Source organism: Lynx canadensis, chromosome A3, assembly GCF_007474595.2.
Source record: "Lynx canadensis isolate LIC74 chromosome A3, mLynCan4.pri.v2, whole genome shotgun sequence".
In the NCBI taxonomy this organism is placed as follows: Eukaryota; Metazoa; Chordata; class Mammalia; order Carnivora; family Felidae; genus Lynx; species Lynx canadensis.
In genome coordinates this window covers 28,271,898-28,295,711 of record NC_044305.1, presented here as the reverse complement: position 1 = coordinate 28,295,711, position 23,814 = coordinate 28,271,898, and the positions used below count along the sequence as shown (strand labels likewise).

Genomic DNA, 23,814 nt, shown 5'->3' with positions numbered 1-23,814 from the left:
GAAAAAGGAGGAGGAGGAGGAGGAGAAGGAGGGGGAGGAGGAGGGGGAGGGGGAGGAGGAGGGGGAGGAGGAGGGGGAGGAGGACAAGGACGAGGACGAGGATGAGGAGGATGAGGAGCACCAGGGAAAAAAATGAGAAGAAAGAGCAGGAGAAGAAGGGGAAGAAGACAGAAGAGGAGGTGGAGAAGGAGAATCAAGACCGTCTCCTTATAACATACACAAAATTTGGTATTATCTAAAAATATATTAACTTATACAAATATTACTGCAGAATATATACAAAAATACTAAGACAAATTAATATGATCGGGTGGATCATAGACATACATTTAAAGCCTAAGACTATAAAAATTCTATAAGAAACTGTAGGAAAAAACCCAAACCTAAATGTTAATGATCTTGGATTAGAACAAGCATTTTAAGGGGCGCCTGGGTGGCTCAGTCAGTTAAACATCCGACTTTGGCTCAGGTCGGGATCTCTGTAGTTCACGAGTTTGAGCCCCGCGTCGGGCTCCGTGCTGACAGCTCAGAGCCTGAAGCCTGCTTCAGATTCTGTCTCCCTCTCTTGCTGCTCCTCCCCTGCTCCCACTCTATCTCTCTCTCTCTCAAAAATAAATAAACATAAATTTTTTTTTTTAAAGAGGCATTTTGGGGCGCCTGGGTGGCTCAGTCGGTTGAGCGTCCGACTTCAGCTCAGGTCATGATCTCACAGTCTGTGAGTTCGAGCCCCATGTCGGGCTCTGTGCTGACAGCTCAGAGCCAGGAGCCCGCTTTGGATTCTGTGTCTCCCCCTCTCTCTGCTCCTCCCCCACTTGTGATCTGTCTCTGTCTCAAAAATAAAAACATTAAAAAAATTTTTTAAAAGAGGCATTTTAGAGTGGGAGACAGCCAAAGCATAAGAGACTCTTAAAAACTGAGAACAAACTGAGGGTTGATGGGGGGTGGGAAGGAGGGGAGAGTGGGTGATGGGTATTGAGGAGGGCACCTTTTGGGATGAGCACTGGGTGTTGTATGGAAACCAATTTGACAATAAATTTCATATATTAAAAAAAAGAAAAAGAAAAAGCACAAATGCTTGAAAGAGCATTTAGCTAATAATTGTCTAGTTAATTTGGAAACATAAATCTATTGCTCAAGAAATAAAATATTTCATATAAAAAAAGAGGCATTTTAAGATAAGATGTGAAAAGCACAATCTATAAAAGAAAACATTGATCCATTTGACTTCAGTAATCTTTACACCCAATTTGGGGCCTCAAGATGAGGGGAGGGCCCACTGGAGGGGGGGGGGGCAGAGGCCCCATGCAGAAGGGAAGCATTATTTCTACTGGGCCTCTCCACTCTCTGAAAAAGAGAAGAGGACCCCTCACCAAGTGAGGCCTTTTCTGCCTGACTTCTATTTCACAATCTAGAAACAGATTGCTGCCTCACAGCCACGTCACCCCATCATAGGCACTTCCTCTTAATCATGGAAGGAGGCAGGGTTTCTTTTCTACAGAACAGAGGCCAATTCTCCCCAGCACACACATTTGCACAGTGCAGAGTCCCCAGGCCTCCACAATGTCGGACCCTGCCTCCCGGCCCCACTCTCCTCCTTACCTGCTGCTGGCTCTGCTGTTGGGAGTTATAGGTAAGCATTGCCTTGGGTACAATCCCTTTTCCCTACCCCTTCAACCTCACCCATGTCCCTGGACATGAAGGGAGGGCCTCCAGGTAAGCACAGGTGTGCTACCCAGGGCTGCCACAGAAGACCAAGGACTGGGTGTCATCTGAGAGCAGGAAGTCGGGGATCTGAGCATCCGTCACCTACAGCTTGTTACCAGAGGCATCCAGACAGTGGAGGCTTCCATCTGTCACAAGGACCAGTTTGAAGGTATTAAATGATCTAATTCTCACAACACCCCTGCCTGATAGCTAGGACTGTACTGCTGATCAGCAGATGGGGAAATTCAGGCAGAGAGAGTTAATGGCCCAATGTCAGCTACCTAAGTCAGTGCATCTGCCGGGATTCACGCCCAGGCCACCCAGCTCCACGGTTCATTCTTTCCACCGTGTTATGCTGCTCGGCTTCTCGGTGGAGGCTAACTAAACAAACATCAGAAAATACAGAGAGGGAAACAGAAGAAGAGGCATCACTTAGCACACTCCGAGGTCTCCAGAGTTCCAGTTCTGCTGTGTGTCCTCCCAAACTTTGGTTAATGATGTGTTGGGTGATTCCTATGCGCCGAACCTTTTACTCGGCTTTTAACACGTATGACAATTTCATGGAATCCTCAAAGTGATCTGTATGCTAGCATGCTGGGCCACACTTCATGCATACTCGGGAATGCACTTGTGTATGTGTGTGTGTACATGTTTGGGCATGAGGAAGGGTGCACACGTGGGTATGGGATATCTGAAAACGCTTTCTTATCGATTTCCTCATGCCACGTCCACTCTACGTGAAATGCACAGTGAACAGATGTTTGGTTCCCTGTCTCTCAGCTCCTCACCCACTTTTTCTACTTCTCTAAAGTACTGCTCACCATCCACCAAGCTCTTAAGACAAGCAAACTTCTCTCTGGGTAGAAGGAGTAGAACTTTGTGCGTTACTACCTTGGAGGTCCTCCATGCTGGACCGGAGTGGGGAGGAAAAAAGGGGGTACAAGATACCGAGGATCCTGCCTGTATGATCTGCACCTGTAATTATATCCTGATCCCAACCATCCTAGGCCTCCAGGCCTCAGGAAATCTCATGCGTAATCACTTTCCAATTTCCCGAGCACTCACCATGTTCCACACACACTTAGAAACACTTGTGTCTGTTATGTCCTGTGAACTTTGCACGCAAGGTAAACATTTTCGTCCCCCTGGCTTACAGATAAGAAAAAGGAAGCACAGAAAATCCAAGGTCACTCAGTAGTGAATGGTAGGGCTACAATTTTTTTTCTTTTTTAATTTTTAAATTTACATCCAAGTTAGTTAGCATATAGTGCAACAATGATTTCAGGAGTAGATTCCTTAATGTCCCCTTACCCATTTAGCCCATCCACCATCCCACAATCCCTCCAGCACCCCTATGTTTGTTCTCTACATTTATGAGTCTCTTATGTTTTGTCCTCCGCCCTGTTTTTATATTGTTTTTGCTGCCCTTCCCTTATGTTCATCTGTTTTGTATCTTAAATTCCTCATATGAGTGAAGTCTTTCTCTGACTAACTAGTTTCACTTAGCATTGTACTCTCTAGTTCCATCCACATAGCTGCATATGGCAAGATTTCATTCTTTTTGATTGCCGAGTAATACTCTATTGTATGTATGTATATGTAATATGATATCTTCTTTATCCATTCATCTGCCGATGGACATTTGGGCTCTTTCCATACTTTGGCTATTGTTGATAGTGCTGCTATAAAATCGGGGTGCGTGTGTCCCTTCGAAACAGCACACCTGTATCCCGTGTATAAATACCTACTAGTGCAATTGCTGGTCACAGGGTAGTTCTATTTTTCGTTTTTTGAGGAACCTCCATACTGTTTTCCAGAGTGGCTGCACCAGCTTGCATTCCCACCAATAATGCAAAAGAGATCCTCTTTCTCCGCATCCTTGCCAACATCTGTTGTTGCCTGAGTTGTTAATGTTAGCCATTCTGACAGGTGTAAGGTGGTATCTCATTGTGGTTTTGATTTGTATTTCCCTGATGAGGAGTGATGTGGAGGATTTTTTCATGTGTCTGTTTGCCATCTGGATGTCTTCTTTGGAGAAGTGTCTATTCATGTCTTTTGCCCATTTCTTCACTGGATTATTCGTTTTTTGGGTGTTGAGTTTGATAAGTTCTTTATAGATTTTGGATACTAACCTTTTACTTGATATGTCATTTGCAAATATCTTCTCCCATTCCGTCGGTTTCCTTTTAGTTTTGCTGATTGTTTCCTTCACTGTACAGAAACTTTTTATTTTGATGAGGTTCCATAGTTCATTTTTGCTTTTGTTTCCCTTGCCTCTGGAGATGTATTGAGTAAGAAGTTGCTGTGGCCAAGGTCAAAGAGGTTTTTGCTTGTTTTCTCCTCTGGGATTTTGAGGGCTTCCTGTCTTACATTCAGGTCTTTCATCCTCTTTGAGTTAATTTTTGTGAATGGTTGTAAGAAAGTGGCCCAGGTTCATTTTTCTGCATGTTGCTGTCCAGTTTTCCCAGCACCATTTGCTGAAGTGACTGTATTCCATTGAATATTCTTTCCTGCTTTATCAAATATTAGCTGGTCATACGTTTGTGGGTCCATTTCTGGGTTCTCTATTCTTTTCCATTGGTCTGTCTGTTTTTGTGCCAGTACCATACTGTCTTGATGATTACAGCTTTGTAATACATCGTGAAATCTGAGGTTGTGATGCCTCCAGCTTTGGTTTTCTTTTTCAGGATTGCTTTGGCTATTTGGGGTCATTCCTGGTTCCATCCAAATTTTAGGATTGTTTGTTCTAGCTCTGTGAAGACTGCTGGTGTTATTTTGATAGGGATTGCGGTAGGGCTATGGTTTGAACTCAGGCAGTCTGATTCTAGATCTCATGGGTCTAACCATTGCTCTTCTCAAACCCTATGGCCCCACATCAATCCCATGAGATTTCTGCAGATCTGCCAGTGGGTGTAGGGAAGGCGGGGCAGGGGGAGGCGGTGGGTTGCAGTGTAGGGAAGAGCGTTTGTAGTTTGCTTCTCTCAGGCTCTTCTTCTTACTGGGCATATGCAAGTGACTGTTTCCCCCCACGTCATCTTCATTAGAAACTCAGTTTCTCATAATTTCCTGAGAAATTCTCCACTGAAAATGGACTTCATGTCTCAGACAGGGGTCGCACTGGGAAACTTGCACATTGAACAAATATATACTGGACAACTACTTACTAGGTGTCAGAAGCTGCTATGAACTTAAGGCATACTGGTTATTAAAAGAGAAAAGTAGCTGCCCTCGACACAGTTATATTGTAGCGGAAGAAAGGACAGGAAACAATAGACATACCAAATAAGTAAATAACGGTATATTAGAAAGTGGTGAGTGTGAGGAAAAAAACATGATAGTACAGCTGGCTAAGATAATGAGAGACTCTTTAGGGTGGGATGTATTTAAAGAGGCAGCCTGGGTGGGCATCACTGAGAAGGGAGATTTGAGCAAGATTATAAGAAGGTGGGGGTGTGGGCCATGTGATCTTCTGGAAGAAAAGCCTTCCTGAACAGCATGGGAACAGCATGTGCACATGCCCTGACCCTCCCGCTCTGTTCAAGGATTTGGGCTTTTACTCTGAGTGAAACGGTTGCCATTGCAAAGTTTTGAAGACACAAGTGGCATGATGCGACATGAGTTTTAACTTATTCTAGGATTTGGTTGAGATTAGACTACCACAGGGCATACATAGAAGGAACTAGAGCATTCAAAGCTTCCTGCATTCGTGCAAACAAGGACATATGGTGTGCACCAAGACAGCAGCCAGGACAGAAAGGGGAAAGAGGTCAGATTGTGGGTGCATGCAGAAGGAGAGACCACAGGATTTCCTGATACACAGGATTTGGGGTGGAAAGAGAGGCTCCCGAGGGTTGGGACCTGAGCGTCTGGGAGAATAAAGGTGCCTCAGCTGAGATGTACAAGGACGTGTTGGAAACCGAGTTCAGTTTGGGACGAGTTAACCGTGAGAAGTTTACCTCTATCGAAGTAAAGTGGTGAGTGGCTGGTCAGACATACAAATCCAGAGTTCAAGGGCAAGGCCTGGGCCAGACATGGAAATATGAGGATTACAGATACACAGATGGCAGAGTTTACACCTCTCCCTGGCTCCTCTTGACCCTCTAATCCCTCTCACCTCCTCCCTCCCCTGTTCCCTCCATTTCCTTCCCCAAGATGCATGCCTATTTCTTCCCATTTGTCTTAGCAGTTCGGCTTCCTGACCCCAACTTTCCTCTCCAGACTTACAGATCAAACCACCTGATGCTCTTGGCACACCCAAGACTTGCCTGTGATAGCATGTACCCTCCTTAGGAGGCATGGTTGGTTTCAAATTGTGCTCAGTGCAGGGTTTTACCAGCTCACACTCTGTAAGAGCGAACCACACCTTTTCTCCCTGAGTAGCTAAGAAATAGAAAAGAACACAGGATGTATGTATGTGTGGTTTCCAGTAGCCCTCTCCTCTGATGTATATGCCTGCCTAGTTTTTAGGACACTTCAAAAGGAAGGAAATATTTTGTATTTCTCTATGTCTCGAGAGATTGGCTAGTCACTTAGGCAGTGAAATCCAACTGTAAAGTCTTGCACTTGCAGTGAAATGAATGTCCCCAAATGACTGTGTCCCTTCAATGGATAATGTCCCGACATAGGCCACCTCCCACAACTCTTTTCAGAACACGGAAAAATTTGCAGACTACTATTTCCTTTGTTTAGGCATTCCCATGGTGCTATGTCCTCCTTCAAGGACATGTTTCTCAAATCTACCAGTCCCTGGAACAATACATTTTCTTTGTCCTTGAGCCATTTAGTCCAACTCAAAGGCTCTACATGGGGCGATCACCTTCTTTGAAGCCATATTTCTAATTATGCTAAACTACACATCACATAAAATCTACCCTCTCACCATTTTTAAGGGTACAAGCCAGTGGCCTCACGTACATTCACAAAGTTGGGAAGTCAGCACCACTGTGCATTTCAGGAACTTTTTCAACAACCGAAGCAGACACTTTGCATCCATTAAACAAGAATTCTCCATTCCGTCTTCCCCCACAGCCACTGGTAACCTCTGTTCTACTTTTTTGTATCTATGAATCTGTCTCTTCTAGGTACTTCATGTAAGTGGCATCATATATGTGTCCTTTTGTATGTGGCATATATCACATAGAATGACATTTAAGTTCATCCATATCATAGTACATATCAGACTATTAAGACTGAATATAATTCCATTGTATATATCTATCAACATTTTGTGTATGCACTCATCTATGGATAGAAATGAGTTCTTTTTCTGGGGCACTAGAGTGGCTCAGTCAGTTAAGTGTCTGACTCTTGGTTTCGGCTCAGGTCATGATCTCACGGTTTTGTAGGTTCGAGGTCCATGACAGGCACTGTGCTGACAGTGTGGATTAGGATTCTGTCTTAGGATTCTGTGTGCGTCTCTCTCTCTGCCCCCCACCCCACTGGTGATTTCTCTGTCTTTCTCAAAATAAATAAACTTAAAAAAAAGAAGAAATGAGTTTTTCCTCCTTCCTTTCAGTTATTATGAATAATGCTATAATGAACATGGATGTACAAATGTCTGATTACATACCTGTAATTTGGTGGGTATTTACCCAAGATTGGAATATTTGGATCATATGGTAATTCTATATTTAAATTTTCATGAAAAAAACCACTGTTTCCACAGTGACTGCACCATTTTATATTCCTACCAACCATGTACAAGAGTTTCAATTTCTACAGCTTACTCAATCCTTATTTTCTGATTTTTTAATTTCCTTGTATTTTGGTTTTGCTTTGTTGTGTTTGATAAAAGCCATTCTCAGGGATGAAGGGGTATCTCATTGTGGTTCGGATTTTCATTTTTCTAATGACTAGTGATGTTCAACATCTTTTCATGTGCTTACTCACCATTTGAATATCTTCTTTGAAGAAATGCCTATTCTAGTCCTAAGTCCTTTTTTTAATTGGGCTGTTCATTATTTAGTTGTTGAATTATAGTTCTTTATATATGCTGGCTATTAATCCTTTCTGAGACACATGCTTTGCAAATATTTTCTCCCATTCTGAGTTCTCTTTCACTTTTGATATTGCCCTTTGCTGCACAAAAGTTTTGTTGTTTTTTTTTTTAAGTTTAAGTATTTATTTTAAGAGAGAGAGCATAGGAGCAGGGGAGGGACAGAGAGAGAGGGACAGAGAGACAATCTCAAGCAGGCTCCACATAGCCAGCATAGAGCCCTATGTGGGGCTTGAATTCATGAATCATGGGATCATTTCCTGAGTTAGAATCAGACACATAACTGATTAGCTACCCAAGAGCCCCCGCACAAAAGTTTTTAATTTTGATGAAGTCCAAGTCATATATATTTTTATTTTGTTTTATGCACTTTTGGTTTCTATCCAAGAAATCATTGCCATATTTGCCTACGTGGCTCAGTCTGTTAAGCATCTGACTTCAGCTCAGGTCATGACCTCGTGGTCTGTGGGTTCGAGCCCTGTCAGGTTCTGTGCTGACAGCTCAGAGCCTGGAGCCTGCTTCAGATTCTTGTCTCCCTCGCTCTCTGCCCCTCCCCTGCTCAGGCTCTGGCTCTCTCTCTCTCTCTCTCTCTCTCTCTCTCTCTTTCTCAAAAATAAATAAACATTAAAAAATTAAATTAAAAAATTAAAGAAATCATTTCCAAACCCAACATCATAAATTCTGCCTAGAGTTTTGTCTCTGAATTTTATTGATTTAGCTCTTACATTTAGGTCCCTTTCTCCAATTTGAGCTTGTTTATCTATATAGAGTAAGGTGAAGGTTCAACTCCTTTGTTTGCATGTGGATATCCAGTTTTCCCAGCGTCTCATGTTGGAAAGATTACTCTTTCCCCCATTGAATGGTCTTAGCACTCTTGTTGAAAATCTTTTGACAATATATGTGAGGGTTTATTTCTAGGCTTTCTATTCTATTTCATTGCACTATCCCTCTATTCTTTTCAGTACTATAGTACTTTAATTAATATACTATGTAGTAGGTTTTCAAATCAAGAAATGTGAGGTTTCCAACTACACTCTTTTCCAGGATTGTTTGGTGATCTTGGGTCCCTTGAGATTGCATATGAATTCTAGAATGGGCTTTTCCATTTCTGCAAAAAAAAAAAAAAATGCCACGGGGGTTTTGATAACAATTGTATTGAATCTGTAGATCGCTTTAGGTAGTATCGACATCTTAACAATATGAAGTCTTCCAATGCACAAACAGAGGAAGTTTTTCCATTTTTTATGTCTTCTTTCATTTCTTTCAGCAAAAACATTTTACACGTTTTGGTGTACAAGTCTTTCATCCCCATGTGAGACTTTACTCCGAAGCATTTTATACTATTTGATGTTAGTGTAAGTGGAATTATTTGCTAATCCCTTTTGAATTGGTCACCACTCGCTTATAGAAATGTACTTGATTTTTGAATGTTGATCTTTTTTTTTTTTCCAAGATTTTCTTTAAATTCAAGTTAGTGAACATCTAGTGCAGTCTTGGCTTCAGGAGTAGAACTCAGGGATTCATCTCATATGACATATGACATTCATCTCATATGACACCCAGTGCTCATTCCAAAAAGTTACCTCCTTACTGTCCATCACTCATTGAGCCCATCTCCCCAACCACCTCCCCTACAGCCACCCTTGGTTTGTTCTCTGTATTTAAGAGTGTCTTGTGGTTTGCCTCCCTGTTTTTATCTCATTTTTCCTTTCCTTCCCCTATGTTCATCTGTTGAGTTTCTCAAATTCCACATATGAGTGCACTCATTTGGTATCTGTCTTTGTCTGACTTATTCAGCTTGGCATTATATCCTCTAGTTCCATCCACGTTGTTCCAAATGGCAAGATTTCATGCTTTTTCTCGCTGCATAGTATTCCATTGTATATACATACTACATCTTCTTTATCCATTCCTCAGTTGATGGACATTTGGGCTCTTTCCATAATTTGGCTATTGTTGATAGCGCTGCTATAAACATTGGAGTTCATGTGCCCCTTCAAATCAGCATTTTTGTATCCTTTGGACAAATATATAGTAGTGCAACTGCTGGCTCATAGGGTAGTTCTATGTTTAATTTTTTTTTTATTTTTAATGTTTGTTTTCGAGAGACAGAGTGAGCTTGAGCCAGGGGAGGGGCAGAGAGAGGGAGACACAGAATCTGAAGCAGGCTCCAGGCTCCGAGCTGTCAGCACAGAACCCGACACGGGGCTCGAACTCACGAGCTGTGAGGTCATGACCTGAGCCGAAGTTGGACACTCAACCAACTGAGCCGCCCAGGCGCCCCTCTATGTTTAATTTTTTGAGGAACCTCCATACTGTTTGCCATGAGGGCTGCACCAGTTTGCATTCCCACAAACAGTCCAAGTGTTCCTCTGTGTTGTTTTCCTATTTGCATTTTATTTATCTCTACACTAGTGTTTTTTATTTCCTTCATTCTGCTACCTTCAGGTTTATTTTTCCTCTTCTTTTTCTGATTTCTCAAGGTCCATAGTTGTTAACTGAATTGTGATCTTTCCTCTCTTTAAATGTAGGCATTACAGCCATAAATTTCCCTCTAGAGCTGCTTTCACTGCAGATTGTAGGCTTTGGCAAGTTGTGTTTCCATTTTCATTCATCTCAAGGTGTTCTCTAAATTCTCTCGTGATTCCTTTTTGCTTAATTTTTGCTTTTTTTAAGAATGAGTTCTTTTATTGCTATAAATTTGAGAATATACTATTTCTTGTTCTGTTGTTGATTTCTAGTTTTACTTCACAAACTGTTTCACCAGTTCACTGCTTGAAAAGTCCTTCTTCCAGATTCCAGTAAATTGCCTGCTTCTCAGCCTGTGTAGCAATGGCTCATACAAAACTTTTTTTACAGTAACTGGTTTCTGTAATAGTCTGGGGATACATATGTGGTAGACAGAACAATGTCCCCCACAAAGAAGCCCGTTTTATAACGCCTAGACCTGTGAATAGTTTTCTCTTATATGCCAAAAAAGATTTTGCAGAAGTGATTAACTGGAGACTATTAAATGGGGAGATTATCCGAGATTATCAAAGTGGCCCAAATATATTCACAAGAGTCCTTATAAGAATGAGGTAGGGAAGTCAAAATTAAAGAAGGACAGGTGACAAGACAGGCAAGAATTTGGAGTGACTGGAAGATGTGAAACCGTGAGAAAAGGATTGTGGGCAGCTTCTAGAATTTGGAAAGACAAAAACCCTAACTCCAGAAGAAATGCAGCTCAGCTGACCCTTGATTTTCACTCAGCAACACCAGTTTTGGACTTCTGGCCTCAAGAATTATAAGATAATAAACTTCTGTAGGTTTTGCCATTAAGTTTTAAATAATTCGTTATGGAGCACATTGGTGGTTCAGTAGGTTAAACATCCAACTTCGGCTCAGGTCATGATTTCACGGTTTGTGAGTTTGAGCCCCACGTTGGACTCTGCTGACAGCTCAGAGCCTGAAGCCTGCTTCAGATTCTGTGTCTCCCTCACTCTCTGCCCCTCCCCTGCTCGTGCTCTCTCTCTCAAAAATAGATAAACATTAAAAACCTAAAAAAATAATTTGTTGTAATAGCATTCAGAAACTAAAATAATATGATTATGATTCAGCAAAGTCACAGGGTGTACAGAAATTGGCTGCATTTTTACACACCAATAATGAAGCAACAGAAAGAGAAATACAGAAACTGATCCCATTTACAATTTCACCAAGAACCATAAAACACCTAGGAATAAACCTAACCAAAGATGTAAAAGATCTGTATGCTGAAAACTGTAGAAATCTTATGAAGGAAATTGAAGAAGACACAAAGTAATGGAAAAGCATTTTGTGCTCATGGATTGGAAGAATAAATATTGTTAAAATGTTAATACTACCCAAAGCAATCTACACATTCAATGCAATCCCAATCAAAATTGCACTGGCATTCTTCTCTAAGCTAGAACAAACAATCCTACAATTTGTATCGAACTGCAAAAGACCCCAAATAGCAAAAGTAATATTGAAGAAGAAAACCAAAGCGGGAGGCAACTCACTCCCAGACTTTAGCCTCTACTACAAAGCTGTAATCATCAAGACAGTACGGTATTGGCACAAAAACAGACACATAGACAAATGGAATAGAATAGAGAACCCAGAACTGGACCACAAATGTACGCCCAACTAATCTTTGACAAAGCAGGAAAGAGCATCCAATGAAAAAAGACAGTCTCTTTAACAAATGGTGCTGGGAGAACTGGACAGCAACATGCAGAAGAAGGAAACTAGACCACTTTGTTACACCATTCACAAAAATAAACTCAAAATGGATGAAAGCCCTGAATGTGAGACAGGAAACCATCAAAACCCTAGAGAAGAAAGCAGGCAACAACCTCTTTGACCTCAGCCGCAGCAATTTCTTATTCAACACATCTCCAAAGGCAAGGGAGTTTAAAGCAAAAATGAACTATTGGGACCTCATCAAGATAAAAAGCTTCTGCACTGCAAAGGAAACAATCATAAAACTAAAAGCAACCGACAGAATGGGAGAAGATATTTGCAAATGACATATTAGATAAAGGGCTAGTATCCAAAATGTATAAAGAACTCAACAAACTCCACACCCAAAAAACAAATAATCCAGTGAAGAAATGGGCAGAAGACATGAATAGACACTTTTCCAAAGAAGACATCCAGATGGCCAACAGATACATGAAAAGAAGCTCAACGTCACTCCTCATCAGGGATATACAAATCAAAGCCACACTGAGATACCACCCCACGCCGGTCAGAGTGGCTAAAATGAACAAATCAGGAAACTACAGATGCTGGCGAGGATGTGAAGAAACGGGAACCCTCTTGCACTGTTGGTGGGAATGCAAACTGGTGCAGCCACTCTGGAAAACAGTATGAAGGTTCCTCAAAAAATTAAAAATAGAACTACCCTATGACCCAGCATACAGGGATTGTATTTACCCAAGGGATACAGGAGTACTGATGCATAGGGGCACATGTACCCCAATGTTTATAGCAGCATTTTCAACAATAGCCAAAGTATGGAAAGAGCCTAAATGTCCATCAACTGATGAATGGATAAAGAAGATGTGGCTTCTACATACAATGTAATACTACTTGGCAATGAGAAAATGAAATCTGGCCATTTGCAGCAACGTGGGTAGAATTGGAAGGTATTATGCTGAGTGAAATAAGTCAGTCAGAGAAGGACAGATATCATATATTTTCACTCATATGTGGATCTTGAGAAACTTAACAGAAGACCATGGGGGAAGGGAGGGGGGAAAAATAGTTACAAACAGAGAGGGAGGGAGACAACTCATAAGAGACTCTTAACTACAGAGAACAAATTGAGGGGGGATGGGGGATGGGGGGATGGGGGAGAGGGGAAAGTGGGGGATGGGCATTGAGGAGGGCACGTGTTGGGACGAGCACTGGGTGTTGTATTAAGCCCAACTGGAATAAACTATATTTAAAAAAAATAAAATAATATGATTATGATATAAGAAAAAAAACCCACAGATTTTTGAAAGAATATTTTACTTCTCATTTAACTACATGTTTGTGTTTGTTGAAAGCTCTGCCCATCACTGCCACTCAATTATCCAGGCTGCTAGAACAGACCCCAGCATGTGCACGTGCTTGTGAAGGAGGGAAGTTGATCCATAGAGGTTCCAGAAGCTAAACACACAGCCCAGGAACTACATCCATCACTTCTGCTCACACACAATGGTCTAAAGAAATCTCATGGCCCCACTGAATGCAAGAGACCAGAAAGTGTAACATCCCAAGGGGCCAGAACGTAGACAAGCAGGATCATTTGGTGAAGCACGACGCTTTCAGAGAGGGCTGGGGGCCATCCGCCTGCTGTGTGCCATGTCACCGAATCTCTCTGTGTTTTGCTTTCCTCGTCTGTAACAGGGTCCCGTGTGGCAGGCTCGTCGCGAGGGCTACATGCCGTGTACACGCAGCGGGCTGGGCTCACGGTGTGCACTCAGTGAAAGCTGTTGTGGATAAACACTTGAGCGGACGGACAGGATCGCACAAGGATGGTAAGTAACTGTCGTGTTCTCCCTCCAGGTGTGTCAGATGAGACGGAACTGCAGGTGATCCAGCCCGAGAAGTCGGTGTCTGTGGCAGCCGGAGAGACAGCCACTCTGCGCTGCACCCTGACCTCCCTGCTCCCTGTTGGGAAGGTCGAGTGGTTCAGGGGCACAGGGCCAGGCCGGGAGTTAATCTTTAGTTCTGTCGGATACCGCCACTCCCCCCGAGTAACAACTGTTACAGACATCACAAAGCGAAGCAACCTGGACTTTTCCATCCGCATCAGTAACATCACCCCAGCAGACACGGGAACCTACTACTGTGTGAAGTTCAGGAAACGGGTTCTGGATGTGGAGTTTAAGTCTGGACGAGGCACCCAGGTCATCGTGAGCGGTGAGTATCGCTCCATCCCCTGGTTGTGACAACAAGTCAATAAGAATGCCCTCCATCGCTTGAGCAACAGATAAGGATCAGGTGCTTTGGCGGGTGCCCCTGAATGAGCCCTTCCACGGATCAGGAAAGTTGAGGCCCGGAGAGGTTGTGCTATTTGCTGAAGGCCCCAGGGCTGGTAAACAGTGGGAAAATCTGGAACCTCAGTCTGCAGGCTCCCAGCTCTTCCCTTTTCCAATCCTGACCAGCCTTCTGGTTCCAGCGATGAGGGACTGAAAGTCTGAGTGACTTTCCCCGTTACAAGGCCTGACTTCACCCCTGCCTCTGGAGAGACCTCCGCTTAATGTGGCCAGGGTTCTCCTTACTCAGCACTGACTAAGCACCTGCTGTGTGCATTCTGGGCTCTGGGTGCTGTGGACGTAGCAGACAACAGAACAGCCAAGGACTTTTCTCTCATGAAGCTTACGTTCCCCTCCCTTCCAATGCGGGTAAATGCACCGAAGGCAGAGAGGGGGGGAATGTGTTTCCTTATAACCGTTCAGAAATATCACAGGGAGAAGAGGCACAGCAGCACTGTTGACTCTGCTACCCCTGCTTGGAAGAGATGCCCGATGTAGGTCATTCGCTGGGGGTCTTTTCGAAAAATGCTCCCGTGATACAGGGACTGACTCTTAACGGTAGCAACTGAGTCTCCCTATACCCCCAGACATAGGGAGGAAACGGGGCTTTATCCTGATTGTGAGGGTGTCACACAAGTTCCCAGTGGGTATGTCCCTTGCCTGGTCACCGCAGCCAGTACCAGTGCCTGGGCTCCCAACCAGGTCTGCCATCCTGGCTCTGGGACCTCTGAGGAGTCATCCCCACATTGGGCTCAGTGTCCTCGCATGTCTATGACAACACAGCCCCACAGCGCCGCTGCAGGGACTGAGTGAGCGAATGCATGTAAGTTGCTTATGACAGGACCTGGCATGCGGTGGCTGTCCCGTGAATGCTGGGGACATACCACGGACCCCATCACAAGGCAGGCACGGGCCTGAAGGAGCTGAGGGTCAGGGAGTCAGCCTAGCATCAGGGGCCTGAGACACTCTCAATACAACCAATCACAGCGCTTTGTCCCTCTAGGGGTGTCAGGGCTGCTGGTGTTTTCATGACTTGACTTACTCATGTGACACCTCCTACCTATGTCCTCAGAATGTTTGCTGAGTTTTAGAAAGGAAGTTGAACATTCACAAATACACATATCTGCAATATGTGCCCTCTGACGACTGTTCTAGAAGGTGTTTGGTAATAAGGGACAATTTGGAGACCCCCTATAGGACCTTCTGAAATGCCCTCCCTCTCGAGTCACTGATGTGTGTGTTCCCAGGACACAAGAGGGCTTCTGCCTGCTCCGTAGGCCAGTGTCTCTGTCCTTGAAATAGATTCACGATTGAAAAATTAACCATCTTTGGCTTTCTCAGCACTCCGTGATCTTGGTTTTCAACCCAACACTGACCCAAGAGAAGAACGCAGATTCAGAAAAACAACCCCTCATTCCCTCCCTCTCAGTTTCAGGGATTGGAGATGAGACCCTATGGAATATTTGTGGAAAGAGTGAAAACTAGAGTAAATTCACAAATACCTGAAGGGAGAGCTCCAGGTGTAAGTTAAGTTTGGGATAAAGACAGATCCGAGTTTGGTCCTGGAGAAGCATTTTCAGTGTTAAATTCAAAGCAAAACTGCCTGTATTTGCCTCACGTGCCCCTCACTCCCACCCGAGTAGGAGAAAGGCCTGCAGTCCCCTCTCAACGGGGGCGCTGGGCTTGGCCACGTCCAGGCCTACGGGCAGCTGGCCACCTGGTTCCGGCTCTCCTCAGGGCCCCCTCCACCCCTGCAGGGCTGGAAAATAATCTGTGAGTATTCTGCACAGTGTCACATACCTGTCGTTGGTGAGGATGACCACAGTCATGCTTACTGCTCGTAAATGCTCCTCTTGTAGCCAAACCCTCTCCCCCCGTGGTGTCGGGTCCCACGGCCAGGGCCACACCTGAGCAGACTGTGAGCTTCACCTGCGAGTCCCACGGCTTCTCCCCCAGAAACGTCACCCTGAAATGGTTCAAAAACGGGAATGAGCTGGCAGCCTCCCAGACCACCGTGGACCCAGAGGGAGACAGCGCTTCCTACAGCATCTCCAGCACAACCACGCTGCCGCTGGCCCCGGGGGACGTTCGCTCCCAGGTCATCTGCGAGGTGGCCCACGTGACCCTGCAGGGGGGCCCTCCTCTTCGTGGGACTGCCAACTTGTCCGAGACCCTCCGAGGTAGATGCCCGTCACCCCCGGCCCAAGCCCAGCTCCGGCCCCCAAGCCTCCCAGCCTGCCCCTCCCCCACTCCGTGCTCCCAGCCTTCCATCCCCTGGAACCTGCCTCCTGACAGACCCTCCCAGTCACCGGGCACCCAGGGGTACCGTCACCTCCTCCTGTTTTAACGGCAGTTCCGGGTGAACACCTACCGTGCTAGGTAGTTCGATTTACTTTCCCATAGCCACTCCAATTATTGAGCACCTACTGTAATCCAGCCACTGTGTGCTCGGTGATTTCATGGATTTTGCTAATTATTCGATTCCAACTGCATGCTGGGGGCTGCATATCTCGATTTCACTCATCATTACCCTAATAGGAGCTACCAGTAGGTACCTTGAGCACCTACTGTGTACTGGGCACTGTGCTTAGGGATTTCACTAACATGCAAAGCCTACCCTCAGTGTTTGAGCACCAGCTGTATGCCTAGCACTGATCTGGGTGATTCCCTTGCTGCGTGGGGGAACCTAAGTTCTCGAGCCCCTCCCCGGTGATGTGTCTGTTCCATGAGGTCAGAGCTTCTGCTCTGTGCTGTTTCAGTTCCACCCACCTTGGAGGTTGCCCAGCAACCCGTGACAGGGGACCAGGTGAAGGTCATTTGCCAAGTGAAGAAGTTCTACCCCCAGCGCCTACAGCTGACCTGGTTGGAGAACGGAAACGTGTCCCGAACAGAAACGGCCTCGACAGCCTCGAACCTCATAGAGAACAAGGATGGGACCTTTAACTGGACAAGCTGGCTCCTGGTGAATTTATCCGCCCACAGGGAAGATGTGGTTTTCACCTGCCAGGTGCAGCATGATGGGCAGCCCGCGGTCACCAAAAACCATACCCTTGTGGTCTCTGCCCACCAGAAGGACCAGGAAGCCCATACGACCCACGGTGAGTCCGAGATGCCAACTGACCTGGCACTTTAAATTCTATCTTTTCTTTTTTTATGTGAAAAGCAGTCATTCATGCCTATTATAGAATAATCTAGAGGTCTACGGACATAAAGCAGAATTTTGATATGAGCTTCCCTCCCCAAAGCTCATGCTCCAAGAGTGACCACTGTTAAGATTTTGGTACATAGCTTTTTAGATCTTTTGACAGAAACATGCATTAGAGAAGGAAACAACAGAGGGAGGGAGATGATCTTGTCGCTAGCATCCTGCCTCCTGCACCTTCACCTGACAGTAATTATGTCACCACGCCAGGCCAGCCACCTCCTCCTTCTGTTCGTTCTCACCTGGGCTTCATATCGATTCTTCTTACACCCTTCTATCCCCTTCTCAGCAAAGGTCTGCACTTGCCACTCTGAAATTCTGGAAGGGAACCCTGAGGACAGAGTGTTGAGTCTGGACCAGGCTCCCAGGTGACCATGGGTGCTCACAGCACAAACCACCTTTGTCCCCTGCTTTGGGACAACAGGCCAGCAATAATCATGATTACTCACTGCACATTTACTTGATGTCAATTCCAGTTCATTTCTGGTCTTCTTCCTGCTACAACCACCCTGGGAGCTTGGAAGTTTACAGAACCGACTCAGGGAGCAATGGGGGACAGATGGAGATGTCCTGCCCTTAGTCCAGGTGATGGGCTAAACCAATCAAGAGAAACCTGAGTCCCCGAGGACAGGGACCACCAGCCTATATGACAAACGTGTTAGAGAAAACAGCTGGGCATTGTCCCAAGGACCTACAGGTCCCCTTTCTATGACCAAATTATATCTTATTTCGCTCTTATAATATATGGAGGAGTTTGAGCCATGTTTCCAGGAGTCTTTGTTCCAGAAGACCTTTCAAAGGCCCATTTCCTTCTAACATACCCCATGACACTGTCCTGATTGCTAGGTCAACACTGGGTCACTGTGTGTCCGTGACCCTGCCACCTAGTAGAGTAGAGATAGAAAGAGGAGAACAAACAATTTCTCTTAAAACTAGAGGTATGCAGAAGTTGCATAATTGTGTTCACTAGTGACTTAGTCATGGATGCACACTCAGTTGCAAATGGATGTCCATAATTGGATGGTCATGTGACTAATGACATTGGCTTTTCTACAAAACCAATACCATTACACACTTTGTAAAATTATCAGTAACTCCCTACAATCAGTTATAATGGAATGGATAGTTCTCAAAATTTCTTCTGAGACTTTATTTTGTGCACCAAACTTGGTTTTATTTCATCTCTAAATGCTTAGGAGAACTTTCTTGTGAACCACATGGGACTCCACAACCCTTTTATATATATATATATATATATATATATATATATATATATATATATAAAGAGAATATATATATATTTATATATATTTATATATATATATATAAAGAGAATATATATATATTTATATATATTTATATATATATATAAAGAGAATCTGGATAGCTTCATATATATATGTATATATATATATATATATATATATATATATAGCTACATATATATGTGTGTATATATATATATATATATATGAAGAGAATCTGGATAGCTAGGGCTACTCAAATTCTTCATTTCATATTGGATGCTTGTGGCAGGTTGTGCTTTGAGGAAGCTGGTCCATTTTCTTGAGTTGTCCAATTTCTACCCACAGAGTTCTCATCATATTACCTTATTATCATTTTGCTGTCTGTAGGCTCTGTAGTAATATCCTATTTCTTTCCTGATATTGGAAATATTTATTTTTCCCTTTTTTCATTGTCAGAATTACTAAGAAGTATTTCAGTTTTACTAATCTTTTCCACAAACTCTCTTTTGTTTTAGTGATTTTTCTCTCTTGTGTATTTTCAATTTCATTAATTTTTCTCCTCTTTTTTTCCCTGTTCTGCTTGATTGGGGTTTATTTTGCTCCTCGTTTTTTGAAATGGGAGCTAGGATTGCTGACACTAGTCTTTCTTTGTTTGAATGCCACACCTGGGTCTCCTGTGCTTGGGGATTCAGTAGCATGGAGCCAGGATACCTGGTGCTGTGTTCTTCCAGACTGCCGGCATCTAGACCGTCTGCCTTCGTCTTCCACCTTTCAGAGTCCTCCTATTCTTGGACCGTGTGATTTCCAGGGGTCAGTCTTGACCTGACTTTCCTGAACCAGGAAAGCAGGAAGAGACAAATCAACATCACCTCCTCTGGACTGGCTTGGGTTAGACTTTGGTCTTTGGCCTTGCATTGGGGCTCATACAAGGGCTGTTACTTCTGGTGCTTCCAGTGTGTCTGAACTAGCAAGCTTGCTTGTGTGCTAAGACTGGAAATGGGTATTAGGGTTGTCTGGGTTGGAAGGCTGGATGCCTATGTGGCTGACCCTGCTGCACCAAGATGCACAGCCTCCATCCCTTCCCTCAGGAAGGACCCCCGGTAGCCGGAGAAGGGGTGAGCGAGATGAGGTACTTCAACTCTGAATTCTGCCTTGAGCGTCTCACAGGGAGATTCATTAGCTTCAGAGCATTGATGGGTCCAGGTTCCCTCAGATGGAGTAAGTCGAGGCCCCTGGGAGTGGACTCCTGGATCCCTCTCTGATGCTGCCTCCTGTCCCTTCATTTCCAGATCTAGAACTGTCCACTCCACTCCTGGTGGCTCTCTACCTGGGTCCCAAGCTGCTACTGCTGCTCGTCACTGTCTCAGTCATCTATGTCCACAGGAAGTAATGGATTGGCTGTGAGTTATGGACAAGGAAGACAGGGCAAGGTCAGTCCAAGAAAGAGCCAGATCAGCAAGAGGGGCAGCCCACAGGTCATACAGGGTCACTGCCCACTTGGAGTAAAGAGCAGGTGAAATAACTCCTTCGATACCCTAAGGGGCCTCAGGAATCCCTCTGGGAGGTTCCAAACTCCCAGGAGGACTCTCAGGTCCTGTAGGAGGTGGGTGGGGTCAAAGGCTGGCAAAGGATGTGCACAGAGGCCTAGGGTTTCTGAGAAGTAAGTGGGCTGACTGAGCAACAGCTGGGTGGAAAACCCCGTGGAGACCATCTCTAGATTATTTGGGCGCAAGGTGTCCACATTTAGAGGAATGCTGACAGGTGCCTGCTGGCTGCTCTGAGGACGGCTCCCGCTCTGACCCTCTGTGGGACAGACTGGAGAGGATGGGGAAGGGGGATCAGGACCTAGGGAGGAAGGTTGAGGAGGCACAGTCCATGTCAGGGACTTTCTGCCCTCTCACTACAGGTGTCCCAGGAGGAAAATAGCACCCAGGACAAAGGAGACACGTGGAGAACATTTCTGGAATGATGCGCAGATAATGAAATGTGAACATGGGTCCACAGCTCCTTCCTTCCTCCCCTCCTACATGCCATCCTCGGTCTCTGCTGCCTCCTTCCTTCCCTGAGGAGCCCAGCCTAAGACAAGGAACAAGTAGAAGCTTCCACAAATCTGCCCCAAATGTCGGCTTCCCCAGAGACCCACCTGCCCACAGTTCCTGCCGCTCCTCTCCCAGTCCTTGATGCCCCCAGAGCTGGTCTTCATACCTGGTCCTGAGCAGGCCAATAGAATGTCTCTGGAGACTGACACATGGATATCCTACTAGAATGTGAGAAACAAGTCACATGTACGCACACCAGGCTATCTCGTATCCTTCTCCTGGGGACCATGGTCATGAAGTACACACTCAAGTCCATGTTCTCACAGTTTATTCCTGCCAACCCTCAGACTCCTAAGCCTTGGTGAGTTCTCCAATGTCTCTCGAATACAAATGAATCCCATCCTGGTTGGAAGAAGAGAAGGGATTCTCCTCCCTCTTTGCCTACATGTCCTTCTACTCAGACCCACAGAGGAATATCTCTTCCTCTCCCTGTGATGGAAACACTACCTCTTCTGTCAACTTCATCCTTCCCGACCTTGTTGCTCATGTACACGTGCTGGCAGTCCAGAAACCTGGACCCTTCCCTGATTTCCTTCTTCGTATCCCGTGTTCAATTCTGCCTTCATAAAGCTATGTGCAGTGGCAACATGGTAAATGTTCAACAATCCACTTCTCTGGAGGAAAAAGAAGCCCGATTTGTAGTGTTTGTCCACTTCGGTGGTGTCTACACTCCCAATGCGGCCAATTTCAAGCTGCCAACAGTGGAACAACTAGCTTGCAAAATTCCTGGAAAGCTCTCAGGAGCGAGGGCAAGCCTCCTCCCGCCCACCAGGGAGCTCCACCCAGCACCTGCACACTGCTCGCTCCCGGGCTGCCCCCTGGTCCCGGCCACCAGCATCCCTTCCTGGACCATTGCCACGTGCCTAACAGACTCTCTGGGTTCCGCCACAGTGATCCTATGGAAATGGAGGTCAAATTGTTTCCCTTCTGTGCTTCTTCCCCCTACAGATGTGCACGGCTTGGTCTCTCCCCCTTTCAAGCTCTGCTGATATGTCTCTTTATGAAAAGCACCTTCCAAAAACCACCCCATGTAAAATATCAATTCCACTCTCTCACTCTGCATTCCCACAGCTCATACCTGAATTGAACTACTTCCCTAGAACTTAAGATCAGCCAACTTGATAAATGGAAACAGTGCTCACTTTGCATAGTGATGCAGGACCAAAACAATGACAGTGCAGCTGAAACCATGAAAAGTGATGCCAGTAATCAGTGGGAAAAGTAATGATTTTTCTGTGACCTTTAGAAACCTTTTTCAACATCTCAGAAACCCTCCAACAGTCAGTTATGAATGTATCGGGACACAAAAAAACAGTAAAACTATTATTCACTTGGTATATGGGCTTTTGAAACATTAGAAACGTTGAAAAGGGAAGTTTTATTTGTTTGCAAAGACTTATCAAGAGTAGTTTGCAGAGGGCCTGCCTTCCTCTGATGGCACAGTTTCCCATATAGAGCAAACGTCTGGATTATCTCCCTCCTTTCTCACTTGGGATCAGCTTCCAACACTCCACCCTTGGCACTTCCGACGCTGTGAAATCTTTACAACATTAATGTGAATATTTGCTGACATCACTTCCTCCGGGACATTGTCACCCCACCCCACCCCCACTTTCCTCAGCGACGTGGTAAGTTTATCCTCACTCTCCTCCTCTGGCTGCATATCTGGATGCTTGGGAACAGTATCCCGGGCCGCATTCCCATGAAGGTCTCTGTGCCTTCATGAACCCCACTCCCATTGAGTTTGAACTTTACCTCCAGCTTCTTCTCTTCTCGTTTCTCCTGTACCCCTTCAGCTTTATGCCCATTCCCTTCTGCCATTTTTTTTCACCTTTGTACGTTATGCAGGTTCATCGGGCGGGGCGGGGGGGGGAGACCAGGAGACTACACAACCATCTGCTTTGCTATTGTGGGAAATGCATATCACAACCCTAATTATCCTTGCACCCTGATCTCAGATTTTCATGCCCAGAACTGTGAGAAATTAGTTCCTGTTGTACAAGGCATCCAGTTTATGGTGTTTTCTTATAGTAGCCCAAGCCAAGACAAAATCTAAATAAATTATGGACTTTGCTAAATAATAATGTACCAACATGGGTTCATTAAATTATAGTAGATGTACCATACTACTGTAAGACGTCAATAAGATGGGAAACTGTGTGCAGCTGTATATTGGAACTCTGTATGATTGTACCAAGTTTTTTCTAAATGTAAAACTGTTACACAAATTAAGGCCATTAAAAAAAAGTCAACATCTTGTCCTCAGCTGGATCTCTGCCTCTCGCATCCCCCTGGGGGACATTGCAAGGAAGTGAATAGTCGGGAGATTTTGTTTCATAACCCAGGTTTTATCTCACTCCAGTTCTGAGGTTCCTTCTCCTCCTTCCTCTGTCCTCTGCCAGAGCTCACTCCAGAGCCAGGCACTCAGAGATCCCAGAAGGAGCTGCTTCTCTGTCCCCATGATAGTCATCCTAAATGTTTCCAAGTGGGAAAGCCCAGGTTAGTCCAGGTGTGCTCAGAGACCTCAAGCCCCCTGGGTGAGTGGAGTAGGTCTAAGGACCTCAATGGGGTGTGTGGGGGGGGGGGCGGTTAATCCATGTGCTGAGGTCGAGGAACAGAGTTGGAAGGGGCTCTGCAGAGCAAGGTGGATGCTGTGATGCACTAGGCCTCAGGAGGTGGCCCTGGGCTGTGACCCTCTTTGAGATGGCCTCAGCTGAGAAGAGCCACCTTGCCCCAGGTCATGCCTGGTAACCTGCCACATCCAGTGGCTCCCCAACATGGGGATATAGAGGCCCAGCCCGCTCACCCCAGCTCAGGACAACTCTGAAATAACATGTTAGTATCAGCACGCACAGGAGATCACCTGAGGTTGTCATTGAGACCTCACTGCAGCTTAGCTTCTTCTAAACATTCCTACTCCCTTCTCCTCCCTTCCACAGGTTTGATCCTAAAAGTACTCCCTGAAAATGACCTGCTTGTTAATATTTATCTCAACACCTATTTCCCAGGGAACCCAATGTGGAATAAGAGA

At 45.1% G+C, this 23,814-nt stretch overlaps 1 protein-coding gene across 3 annotated transcripts; it reads left to right on the top strand.

The window, feature by feature from the left end:
• Nucleotides 1-1,505: 1,505 nt before the first annotated feature.
• LOC115510256 (signal-regulatory protein beta-1-like) lies at nucleotides 1,506-23,048 on the top strand. 3 transcript variants are annotated; one of them, XM_030309907.1, is made up of 6 exons: nucleotides 1,506-1,630; nucleotides 13,763-14,119; nucleotides 16,095-16,415; nucleotides 16,995-17,333; nucleotides 19,974-20,084; nucleotides 20,591-23,048. In XM_030309907.1, exons 1-5 carry the CDS (start codon nucleotides 1,561-1,563, stop codon nucleotides 20,072-20,074), a joined length of 1,188 nt encoding a protein of 395 aa, XP_030165767.1. In that variant the 5' UTR covers nucleotides 1,506-1,560; the 3' UTR covers nucleotides 20,075-20,084; nucleotides 20,591-23,048. The 3 variants fall into 3 exon arrangements, with proteins under 3 accessions (XP_030165767.1, XP_030165766.1, XP_030165768.1); XM_030309906.1 differs by having other exon boundaries at nucleotides 19,974-20,114; XM_030309908.1 differs by lacking the exon at nucleotides 19,974-20,084 and having other exon boundaries at nucleotides 1,507-1,630.
• The last annotated feature ends 766 nt before the right edge of the window (nucleotides 23,049-23,814 follow it).

Coding starts and splice junctions, on each gene's coding strand:
- LOC115510256 (XM_030309907.1), top strand. CDS start 1,561: ATGTCGGACCCTGCCTCCCGGCCCCACTCTCCTCCTTACCTGCTGCTG. Junction 1,631..13,762: donor TCTGCTGTTGGGAGTTATAG/GTAAGCATTGCC, acceptor TTCTCCCTCCAG/GTGTGTCAGATGAGACGGAA. Junction 17,334..19,973: donor GGAAGCCCATACGACCCACG/GTGAGTCCGAGA, acceptor CTTCATTTCCAG/ATCTAGAACTGTCCACTCCA.